The sequence below is a fragment of the Petaurus breviceps genome, unplaced genomic scaffold (assembly GCF_028583685.1).
Source record: "Petaurus breviceps papuanus isolate PSGF00001 unplaced genomic scaffold, PetGlider_PUasm1.0 90434, whole genome shotgun sequence".
In the NCBI taxonomy this organism is placed as follows: Eukaryota; Metazoa; Chordata; class Mammalia; order Diprotodontia; family Petauridae; genus Petaurus; species Petaurus breviceps.
Window position 1 is genome coordinate 2,789,815 of NW_027187251.1, and position 12,602 is coordinate 2,802,416.

General features: G+C 37.6%; 1 protein-coding gene across 1 annotated transcript in view; it reads right to left on the reverse strand.

Annotated features, from left to right (window-relative positions):
• Window positions 1-1,960: 1,960 nt before the first annotated feature.
• LOC138177557 (protein-cysteine N-palmitoyltransferase HHAT-like) overlaps window positions 1,961-12,602 on the reverse strand; it is a 245,301-nt gene continuing 234,659 nt past the window's right edge. Inside the window, exon 4 of the mRNA XM_069108780.1 lies at window positions 1,961-3,860. Coding sequence (XP_068964881.1) covers window positions 3,769-3,860 — 92 coding nt within the window. The 3' untranslated portion in view covers window positions 1,961-3,768. The remainder of the gene's footprint in view (window positions 3,861-12,602) is intronic.

The window sequence follows — 12,602 nt, forward strand, 5'->3', positions numbered from 1 at the left end:
GAGGAGGAGGAGGAGGAGGAGAAGGAGGAGGAGGAGGAGGAGGAGAAGAAGAAGAAGAAGAAGAAGAAGAAGAAGAAGAAGAAATGGAAGGATAGAGAGGGGCATACAAGGAAGACAATAAGTGCTATTTTTGTTAGGAAAAAAGTAATATCATTAAGATCAATAATAGGTAGATGGTATAGTGGATAAAACCTAGACTAAGACTTAGGAAGACCTGTGTTAGAATCCTGACTCAGACATTTACTAAGTGACCCTGGGCAAGTCATTTAACCTCAATCTCGGTTTTTTCATATGTAGAATGTGAATTATAATGAGGATGATGATGATGATGATAGCACCTACCTTACAAAGTGGTTGTGAGGATCAGATGAGACTGCATGCATGCCATCATTTTCTGTGACATACTTAGGCCCATCATGAGTCTTTCCATTTCACTTTGGGTTACTTGAAACTGAGATTTTTCTGAAATCATGATGTGATGACAATTTTCATGTCAAAGAACATTAACCATCATCAGGAGAATAATAGTGATAGAACAGAATATGGATTTGTTATTGCAGCAAGCAGTTTGGGAGTATTGAAAGCACTGTGTAATTTCCTTAGTGCAATGTAGCACACACGCCTCATTCTAGTCAGTTCTAGACCAAACTCATTGTCTATCTGCAACACAACTCCAAGATGTGTGTGTGTGTATACATGTACACACATGCAAATATTCAGATAGATAGGAAGGTCAGGAATTAATTTCCGGTATTTTCTAGATGAAAAACGGATATGGAGCAATTGAATGAACTTTCTGAAGTGTGTGTTTCTGTATATATATGTGTGTGTGTGTGTGTGTGTGTGTGTGTGTGTGTGTGTGTGTGTATACATACACATATTTACACACACAAACAGACTTACACTGTTTCAATTGGTTTTCCTCCAACTGCATACTGTAAAGTGTGAATGCTTGGGCTGACTTCTTTCAAGTGACTCAACATAATCGAGGAGACCCTGAAGTATTCTGGGATTGGAAGCAATCAGTACGACATCACCCACAAGCAGGAACAACCATAAAACCTTTCTATTCCTAGGAGATCCTGATTCTATTTGGAATTATGGGAAAAGTGGCAATCTAAGTGTCTGTGATCAGAGATACAAGTTCAGACAAAGAACTAGTAGACACTGGAGGAGGCAGAAGTCACTTTTAACCTTGTTTGGGTAAAGCTTCATAAAAGAGGAAACATCAAGTTGGGGCTCAAAGTAAGGGAGAGACTTAGGAGTCAGAGGTGTAGGAGGCAAGAGGACATTGAGCCAAAGTTCGAGATGGGAGAAAGGACAGGAGAACGGGTGACAGGGCGTTATCCCAGTTTGGCTAAAATGTAGAGTATGTAGAAGGGAGTAATATAATATAAAACTAGAAAGGTAGCTGAAACCACATTGTGAAAGGCCTTAATTGACAGGACCAGCATTTATACACAGAGGAGGGGAAGGAGGAGCATCTGAAAATTTCTGTAGAGGAGTGAAATAGTCAGAGCAATGTGAGAAAAATTACTGGGCAGAAGCTATATGGTTGTCCAGTACAAGATCGGAAGCCTTTTCTCTGCAGGTGTCCAGAAGTGTTTATTAATATTGCTTATGGAAATACATACTATTTAAGTGATTGTCAGATTGCCCTCTATACCCAAGGAGTGGGAAACCAGCTCTGATGGCAAAATAAGAATCACATGTTATGATGAAATTGGAAAAAAAATAAAAGCATTAACTTCTTACCCTGGCATATCATGGAAAAAATTTTATTCTGCCCTGTCCTGAGAATCTTGCCAGACATGCATGACTGGCTTTGTTTATTCTCTGTTGCAAAAATAGATAACACAAGGCACTTAAGACAGCTCTGAAGAATACATGACAGGATATGGGGAAGGCATCCTTCTTTGAAATACAGTTAAAATGTTACAGAAATACAATGACCAGTAGATTCAATTCAATTCAACTCAAAGGCATTTATTAGGCACCTGCTATGTACCTAGAACTAATAAAAATACAAAGACAAAAATGGAAAGAGATTCTGCCCTCAAGGGGTTTCCATTCTACAGGGAGGAAACAAAATATATACAGATAAGTAAATATATAACATACACGGAACACTGGTGGGGCAGGATAGAGAAATCACAGAAGGCTTCTTGTAGGAGGTAGATCTTGAGTTAAGCCTTGAAGGAAACTAGGGAATATAAGAGGTAGATGAAAGTTCTGTTGAGCGCACCTGCCCCACTTCTCTCTCTCTCTTCTCCTCCCTTCCCCAGCTCTATTGGTATAATCATTTAATACTAGAATTAGAAAATTAGAAGGAACTATAGAGGTCTTTTAGTCCAACCTAGCCCAGAACAAGAATTCTCTCTACATCATTCTTGCTGAATAGTCTTATACCCTACCTCTCTGATCAACATGGTAAACTATGTAGCAGAGTTATCTGATTTTTGTTTGCTCTGTGTGTGTGTGACACATTCCTTTATTGGTCTATAAATCTCACTCCATGGTACCACATTTAATCCTAATTTGTTTTTTGAATCTCCCGTGTTTGCACATAGTAGGCACCAAAGATGTGCACAGAATGTGGGGCAAGTGGACAGACACAACCGGAGGTAAGCATTACCTTTGTGTCCCACAAGATCCACATTCCACGTATGCTTATGGTGAGCACTTTATGTCCATTGGCTGAATGAATACCCAGGAAACGAGGTTGTCAATGGAATGGCAGAGTGTTTTATTCTCCCCATCAGTAAATGTTGCTACCTTTAAAAATATTATGAACTTAATAAAACAAAACACATAAAATCAGTGGGATGCTCTAGCTACCAATCAGTAAATATGACTAGTTAAAATTATATTAAATTCAAATGCTATCAGCAAAAATACATAAGAGATAGAATCACGAAAATGTTAGCATTTAACAAAACAGAACCAAACTAATTAGCAAATAAACAAAGAAGATGCTTCTGTCCTGTGCTCTCTCTCCCTTCCCTTTCCTCTCTTCTCTCTTTCTTCTCTCTTTTCTTTCATTTTATCTACATCTTTCTGTCACTACCTTAAACAAAGAACCACCTCGTGCTGTAGTAGAAAGAGAACTGAATTCAGTGTCAAATGATCTGGGTTTGACTAACTACAGTGTGATCTTGGGAAAGTCACTTCATTTCTCTAGGCTTCACATTCTTCATATGCAAAGTAGAGGAGAGGGATTATTAAATGATCTGCAGCGTCTCTTTAAACTCCAAAGCCTATGCTCCCATAAATGAGCTATAAATAGTGGTACGCTGGTAAATATTTAACAATGGATTCTGCAGGGGGGAAAAAGTACCCATGACACACTTGAGTTTAATCTGCATTATTGACAATTTCTCTATCACTTTCTTAAGCAGAAACAATAAATCAAGGCCTGATTTGTAGTGGTTCCAGCACACCATTAGCTCTAAAGATCTCTTCTTGCTCTAAATTTTTTCTAAATACAAAATTCCTCTGGTATGTAAATATGCTGTGTGATTTCAAATTCTCAGCCCCAGGTTGGGTTCTTCTGGAGGTGTCTTGGACAAGCATAGGGAAGGTAATGTAGAAGGTGGCTCCTGGGTTCCCCTTCAATGAGAAGTTCTTCAGGTTGGAAATCACAATGGGGAGCCCTCCTGTGCCAATGGTTTCATTGTCTAAAGTGTCTCCCCACCCTGGTCCATCCTCCATTCAGATGTCAAAGTGATCTTCCCAAAATGGAGGTCTGACCAGGAGTAGGAGGTGGTTTTAGTTTGTGGCATAAGTCTGAGACCAGGCAATGCCCACATGGGAGTAGGAATAAAGGAATCCCCCGACAGAGAGGATCACCCATGGCTGACCTGGAAAGAGGAGGAAAAGAGAAAAGTTAGTCTAGTGTCACTGCTCATATAGGCTGTGCCTCTGCCTTCTTAAGAGTCTCAAGCAAAGCCCAAATTTCTTCACCTCAGCAGACACAGCCATCGCTGAGGTCCACCACATAGATGATAGAAGATCCAGAAATCGTCATCGTCCTCATGATCACATCATCTTTATTATCATCACCAAATACTGAACTGAACCAGAGCCAAATCACAAGCCGAAATGTTGCCTCAAATCACCCAGACTTAACATGAATCCAGAAAAATATTTTAATTAATTTTTTTTCAGAATTTATTTATTTTTAGTTTTCAACATTCATTTCCACAAGATTTTGAGTTCCAAGTTTTCTCCCCATCTCTCCCCTACCCCCCATCCCAAAATGGCAAGCATTCTGATTACCTCTTCCCCCAGTCTGCCCTCTCTTATATGCCCCTCCATCCCTCCCCTTAGATACAGAAAAATCTTAAGAATGACATTTGAAATCTACGCAGTCATACCAAATCCTCAATCTCCAAGCTACATGGAAGGAACTTGTAGAGGAAATCAAAATCTTGAGGAAATAGGATGAAGTAGAAGTCATCTCTTCTCTGCTCTTGAAGCTATAAAGAGATACCTTTCAATGAGCCTATAGAAGATAAGCTTATATCCAAATGTTTTATAAAACAAAAAAAGAATTTTAAAAAATCTACCTGTTCAATAATCTGTAGAACAATAAACATAAAAGTGTAGTAAGATAGAGACTTGCTCCAGGACAATGTCTATTAGTTGCTATCTGAATGCTCTCCAAAAGATTTGAAGAGCTTTTATATGATAATAAAAATAAATAAGAAAAATCCTTGTGCCAAAGATGTTTACACTAAACCTACAGAAGGTGAGCTTACATCCTGTTATTTTTTTTAGTTACAAAAAGGTTACCATAAGCACTTATATATAAGAATCCACAGCGTGTTAAGAATAAAAAATAATAATATCAAGACAATGACTTGTAATGGAACCATTTCTATCTGAACTCCAAAGGACAAGGTGGGAATATGATTTTTTTCTAATAATAATGATGACAATAATAACAAAAGCAAGAATAACTCCAAATTCAACCCATAATCCATGTCATGCGGGAGGCAGGAGGGAGCCAGCAAAGTGAGAAAATGTCAGCAAGGGCTCTTCGAAGAGGAGCTAAGAGGATTTTTTTTAAGTACTTATTTTTAGTTCACATCTATAAGATTTTTAGTTCTAAATTTTCTCCCCCTCCCCAAGACAACATGCAAACTAATATAGGTTTTATATATATATATATATATATATATATATATATATATATATATACACATTCCTATTAAACAAGGAGCTAAGAGTTAGAAACATAATGGAGATACCTCTTTTCCTATAAACGTTTTTTGTTTGTTTGCTAGAAATTTTCAATCCTCTCAAAACCTATGATCTCATAGACTTAAACAACTGTACTGTCATACATTTACTGACATTTCTGTCACTGTTACTGTCATAATTTATCACAGTAGCAATAAAACAAAGAGGTAACTAATTACTTACAATATCTTACAGGGACTTGAGTTCCCAGCTCGAATCACCTGTGAAATCACCTCTCCAAAAGCCGGGTAAAGACACATAGAATAGAATAAATATTCTCACCTATGTGACCACTGACTCCCCCTCAACTAGAAGTAAGATCTCTTAGGAAAGTAATTTAAGCCTCAGGAATTCTATTCACAATGTCTCTTCACAAAATAAGATTTAAACAGTTATTTTGAATTCTTTGCAAATTCTTTCTCCCTGACAGTAAATTCTCTCAGTCTTCCTAGAAAGCATTTCTCTCACTCCTTTCTATGCCTCACACAGTCTCTCTCAATATTACAATTAATTCTCTCCAGGTATCAACAATTTATTAATTACAAAATCTAAAGGCCTCTTTTCCATCTTCATCCTCCTTGACTTTTTTGAGCTGCTTCTGACACCCTCAATCATCCTCCCTCCTCTCCTGGATACATTCTTCTCTCTAGGTTTCCCTGAAGATTCTTTCTCCTAATTCTCTTCCTGAGGAGTCTGGCTACTCGGTCTCCTTTGCTGGATTTTTATCCAGGTCTAGCCCACTAATAGAATCCCCCAAGACTTTGTCCTGGGCCCTCCTCACTTCTCCCTTTATACTATTTCCTGAAATCTCTCCCCAGGCAAGTTCACTCAAGCTGTCAAGGAGATCTTTCTAAAGTGGAGGGCTGAGCAGGCCAGTCACCCCTATTTGATAAATTCTAATGGCTTCCTATTGCCTCTAGGATTAAATATAAAATCCTCTGTTTGGTTTTTAAAATTCTTCATAATTTGGCCCATTTCTACCTTTCCAGTTTTTTTTTTTTTAATTTTACTCTCTGCTTGCTGTTCCTCACATGAGACACTCCATCACCTGACTGGGCATTTTCACTGGCTGTCCCCCATACCTGGAATTCTTTCCCTCACTGTCTCTGTCTCCTGGCTTCCTTCAAGTTTAAACTAAAATCTCACCTTCTGATTCTCTCAATCATCCTTAACTGTAGTGCCTTCCCTTTGAGATTATCTTCAATTTTTAATAAATATATATGTGCTATATATTCATTCATATATGTACATACATATATATGTATCTTCTTTGTATATAATTGCTTTCATGTTGTATCCCCCATTACATTATAAGTTCCTTAAAGACAAAAACTGTTTTTGCTTATCTTGGTGTATGATAGGTACTTAATAGATGCTTGTTGACTTAATAAATATGTGCTGATGACAGTCAAGTTACTTCTCCCCAAGATTCCATTCCCTCTTAAATATATAGGAACATCCAAAATGTGTATGAAGGGCTATTGAAACTGGTGTATATTTAAAATCAACTCAAGTATAGCGAGAATACGAAAGGATTTGTTGTCTATCACAGAAAACTATTCTCTATTATAAACAGGCCACCCACATAATAATGTCAAGAATGACACAAAATACAGCATATTTCAGAGTTAACAGTTTAAGTCTATTACTATTCTGCCTTGCCTAAAATCTATTATCATTTCTTTTAAATAGAACTTCCAAATGGCTTCAAAATGAAATAGGATGTCAAAGCACTATCTTATTAATCACTTGGTGTACATGGAAGCCATCAAGCTAAGTTCACTGAAAAACACATTAAACAGCTCCTTCATTTCATGGAATCTTTCTCCAATTATATCAAAATGTCATTTTGACTCCATCACTGTAAAGTTCTTAATGTATGCCAAGGAAATATAGAGCCTTAAGGCTTTGAGCTTGACTTCAGAGGACAAATTGAACCAATGGATGAAGGTGATACAAAAATACCACGGTCTCTTCCAGGGAAGATATACTGAGCATAACGCTAAAGCATAAAGCCAACGCTAAATGAGTACAACACATTTAAAGGATTTGACACCTACTATGTGTTTAAAGGATTTGATACCTACTAGCCACGATACATTTTTTTTTCAGAACCAAAGAATGGACTATGAAAAATTTAGAATCTATTCTAACAAAAGTGTGTACATTATTAATGAAAGACAGTGTCCATCACCTTAAGGCACATAAAGAAGAAGAGATACCCTCTTGTGAAAAATGAGGAACTAGAATGGAATACGTTCTCTGAACACATGATAAACATGTCAAAAATCTACAAAAATACTTTTGGAACAATCAGACCACCTCATTAAGCAACAGTAAAGTTTGATAACAGGTATAAGGCATTGGATTTGTGAAAAGGGGCTAAAAGCAATTTAGCCTCAGAACCTATGAGGTACTTGAAATCCAGGACTGAAATCAAAAGTCTGCATGTAATCAATCAAAAATATATTGACAGATAAACACTAAATAAATGGCTGAGTTGAATTTGTTTATGCAAAAGGAAAGGTTTGTGAGAACAATTCCAACTGGATCATAGTTACAAGCAATTACAGACAGGTTATCTTTAAGGAGTCTAGACTTAGTCGTTTATGAAAGAAAATGGCAGAATCTGTGCAATACAACATTGCAGATTGGAAAAAAAAATTCATTCCTTACCCAAGACCTTCTAGAAAGACATGACCTGACAAACAGAATGATATATTAGAAACTATCTTTCATCAGTTAACAAATAAATTCCTACAACACAAATATAGTCCTTAAAATATCCTTGGGAACTCAAATAATAAACTGTAGTGGAATTGAATTATTATCATAGATTGAACTGTTGCCTGTATTTCTCAAATATAATGTTGATCTATAAGATGTTAATAGCACCTATCTCTCAGGATTGTTATGATGACTAAAGGAGACAATATTTGTAAAGTGCTTAACCTAACATCCAATGTATAGTGGGTACTTTAATAAAAGTAATTTACTTTTTTCTTTAAATACAGGATGATGGGGATACCATGAGTTTCATTTCTTCTGTGGAATCTCTTCCCCAAGTCATGTAGTTAGTAAATATCTGAAGCAGAATTTGAACTCGGGTCTTCCTAATTCCAGGTCCAGGTTTTATCTATTGAGCTGCCTCTGAAATTTTACTTTGCCTCTGTCTACTACTAAAGTTGTATTGAAGATGCATCCAAATGCTTTTATTCAACTAAAGCAAGCAAGCATTTATTCATTTATTCAACAACCTGCAAAGCTGTAAATATAAAAGAATAATAGTAGGATAGCAACTTGTCCTTGGACCAAATCTATCTGAACTGCATTAAAGAAATGAAAAGAAAAATGTTTCTAAAATGAGGATGAAGATAAGCTTATATCTCAATATTTTTATTCAACTACAAAAGCAATAATTTCATCCTATCAATGAATCAGTATTTATTAAGCTACAATGTGCCAGGAATTTGCACAAGAGTCTGCCAAACATTAATCATAAAAGAACAGCAGGATACCAACTTGTTCCAGGACTGTATCTATCTAAATCCATTGCATAAGATAAAAACTCAAATAATAACATTAATTATAATAGTTCAATTTTGTACAGTGCTTTAAATAAGCACAATTCAACAAAAAATATTTTGCTCCCCTCAAAACTATGTAAAGTAGGTCCTTTACAAATAAGGAAACTGAGGCACATTCAGAATAGCATAAATAATAAGGAATGGAGTCAAGAATCTAATGTAGGACTGGAAACCTTACAGATGGTCTGTATTAAGTAGAAAGAGCATTGGACTAAGTATCTGAAGACCATTCTAATTGATTCAACTTTTGGCTGCATCTCTAACCCTTAGACAAGTAACTTAACCTCTTTCTTCCTCAGCTCCTTCAAGAGTCAAATAAGATGGTGGCCTTTGAGGTCCCTTCCAATTCTAAGGTTCCATGACATTGACTTCTAAAGTTCTTCCTAGTTTTAATGTGGTGAGATTTCTTTCATCTCTCACAAACTTTCTTTTAAAGCAGACTCCTAGAAACCAAGCCTTATTTTCTCATTTCCTTCCACTGGAGAGTTGTTCTTACAATACAAAGTAGGTCCATGATGAAAATCACATTTAAGAATTCAACAGATTTTTAAGAATTGCATATTTATAAGGATAAAAAATTAATTTTCTGGATAAGAAGACCAATGCCAGAGGCCAGAGTACAAATACTGTACTAACATTAAAAATATATTAGAGATTGTTTCATTTGGACTAGAGCCACAGGAGAGGGAGATGAACCAGGGATGTGCCTGGACAATTATGTTTAATCTATGGCTCTCTCTCTAACCCAAAGTAAATATACCTTTTCAAAACCCCAAGCATTTAAGTATTCCTTTTCAAATGGTTTATCTTGCGTGATCTCTCACATTTGTTTTTTAACAAACCTTCCCACTGGGGGCTCATTACCCATCTGTGTGTCCTCCACAGCTTTGTCTGTGTCTGTATATCAGGCCTCAGCAGGTCACTTTGGAAATCACTCTGTGCCATGGCACTTCCGGGGAAATATTTAATGTCTCTAAGTAATGATAATCAAAAACATGTTCCTTTATCCCAGCAGAATTAAGAGAAATAAGAAAGATGTGAGATGAAGCCAATGTTATTTTTTTCTTTATCTTTTCGGTACCATCTTTCAACTTCTGTTTCATGTTGGCACTACCTGAGAGCGCCTGGAGGCATCCTCTGGGCAGATGAAGACAGAATCCAGCCCAGTCTAGCTCTGGGACTTGCTGCCTGCCCATCAGACCATCAGGACCTCTTCTCTACTCTGCCAGATGGGCCAGTTTGTGCTGAGACACAAACACCCTAGGGCCTTCATTGTCAGCAACTGCTCTTCCTTTCCATGCTGCAGAGCTCTGGTGGGGGGAAAGGATTGATGGGCTGCGGGCCACAGAAGGAAGACCTCCACACAATCAGCTGTGTTTGGGATGAAGAGGCAGCAGGGTATTTGGTAAACAATATGCCCAGAGACCTGCCAGGGTGGCTGGAGAATAGATGTGTTTAATCCATACAAAGCTGCTACTGGGGTTCTTTTCAACACCAGGTTTGCGGTTTGTGACAATCAAGGGCAAAGAACAAAAAGCCATCTGGAAGGTTTAATCTAAGAACTCTAAGGCGGGTTTTGTTTGGAAAGCAACAGAGTGGATTTTTTTTTCTTTCTTATTTTATGTAGTAGAAGGCTGATAAGAGGGGGAGATCAATTTGATTCAATTTGGCAAATATTTATTAAGCACCTAATACTGCCAAGGTACTGATAGGCCCTAGGGATACCAAGGCAAATATCAAAGTCTTTGTCATGAGACAACTAGGAAAGGACAGCTAGGTGTTGCCATGGATAGATTGCTACACCTGGAGTCAGGAGGACCTGAGTTCAAATCCAGCCTCAGAATCTTACTAGCTATATGACCCTGGGCAAGTCACTTAACTCTGCCTCAGTTTCCTCATCTATAAAATGAGCTGGAGAAGGAAATGGCAAACCATTCTGGTATCTTTGCCAAGAAAAGCCCAAGTGTGGTCCCAAAGATTCAGAAATGATTGAACAACAACAAATCAGGAAAGAGCTGTGGTTCTGGTGGGGTCAGAGAACCTGGGTTCAAATTTTATCACTGGCTCTTAGTAATTCTGTGATCTTGGTCAATGGCTTCTGATCCCTGGGCTTCAATTTACTTATCTACAAAAATTACCCTTCTGTCTTTGAAAATTCATTACTATTATATCAAATGGAAGAAATTCAACTAGTATAAGAATAAACTGTTGCTTAATGAGTCACTGAACAAGTAATTTTTTGAATCTCTATTTTAACTATTTCCACTATGAGAATAACAATGGCTTCCCTCCCTTTCAGGAATGAGGCAAAGGTAAAATAAAGTAATGGATGAGAGAGTGCTTTGAAAAATAACTTCTGCATATATATATCTACATATAGATATATCTATCTATCTATCTATATATGATATACAAGTTTTGTATGTTGTAACGGTAATGTAATTTTGAATTTGAAGATCCCTTTGTGTTGGCAAAAGTAGCAGGTACTTAACATTTAGTAACTCATCAAGCCTCTGATTGGGGGAACAGAAGGTATGAATTTCTGTCTCCTGTTAACTGAGGAAGGGGTTGACAGAAGGAAGTGAAGTAGGTAATACTGTGTATATAAGAAAAGCCCCAGAGAGCCACAGTCAGAGTTTCCGTAAGACTGAGATCTGGTGGCAGAGCAACTACAGAAGAATGGAGAACTGAGTCCTGAGAACTTGACTTGTGGTGGTGGAGCTTCTGAACAGAAGCCCAGAGCCTGGAGCCTGGAGCCAGGAGCCCAGGAGCCCAGGAGCCAAGAGCCCAGGAGCCAAGAGCCCAGGGGACTGAGCATGACCAAGATGCTGAGACTTTGTTTGTGGCTTGGTTGAGCCTTGAATTCCTTGGAGCAGAAATGGTGAAGGACCTAACATGGACCAGACCCTGTGAACATCAGTGTGGAGCAGGACCTCCCCAGAGAGCTGGCCAAGGAACTGGAAGCTGTCTGCCATTGAACCCAGGTAGAATCAGGGACCATGGAAGGGGATCCAGGGAATTTGAGAACAGGCCCCAAGTCAAGATGAAGAAAAGACCTCTCCTTTGGTACTGAGTAATTATGGAATTATAGTTTATTAGTGACCTAAGGGGTGGAGGATTTTGTGTATGATATTTAGTAAGACTTTACTGAATAAGTGACTGATTGTACTTTGAGCACTTTGATTATTGTTACCGATTAGTGACTTTGCCCCAAGAGTAGAAGACTTTGAGACCACTTATAAGTGACTGATGGAATTAACTTAAGATTGACTATTTTGTGACTGATTTTATTAACTTAAGAGTGACTATTTTACTCTGAGACTATGTTGTGAATATTATATTGTGATTTTCTGTGATAAATTGAAATATGGTGAATGCTGTATTTTGAATTATGCTGTACCTTGATTTTCCATGGATGTTTTGCATTTGCTATGGAATAGAGTGATCACTATACTGAGTAATCAGAACCTATTTTTAAAAAAGGCTATTCAAAATAGCAGTTCTTCTGGAAAGCTTCTGTGCATGACATTACATATACATATAAAAGATAGACTTGTGCAGGTAATCCACTATGTATACAAACACATTCTGGATGCTGCTAATAGTTATCAAGGACAGCTAGGTAGCACAGTGGATAAAGCGCCAAGCCTGAAGTCAGGAAGACTCATCTTTGGAAGTTCAAATTCAGCCTTAGACATTTATTAGATGTGTGACCCTGGACAAGTGTAATGGGAATGCAAATTTGGAAGATCTTCCCTGCCCCTAGGCTAA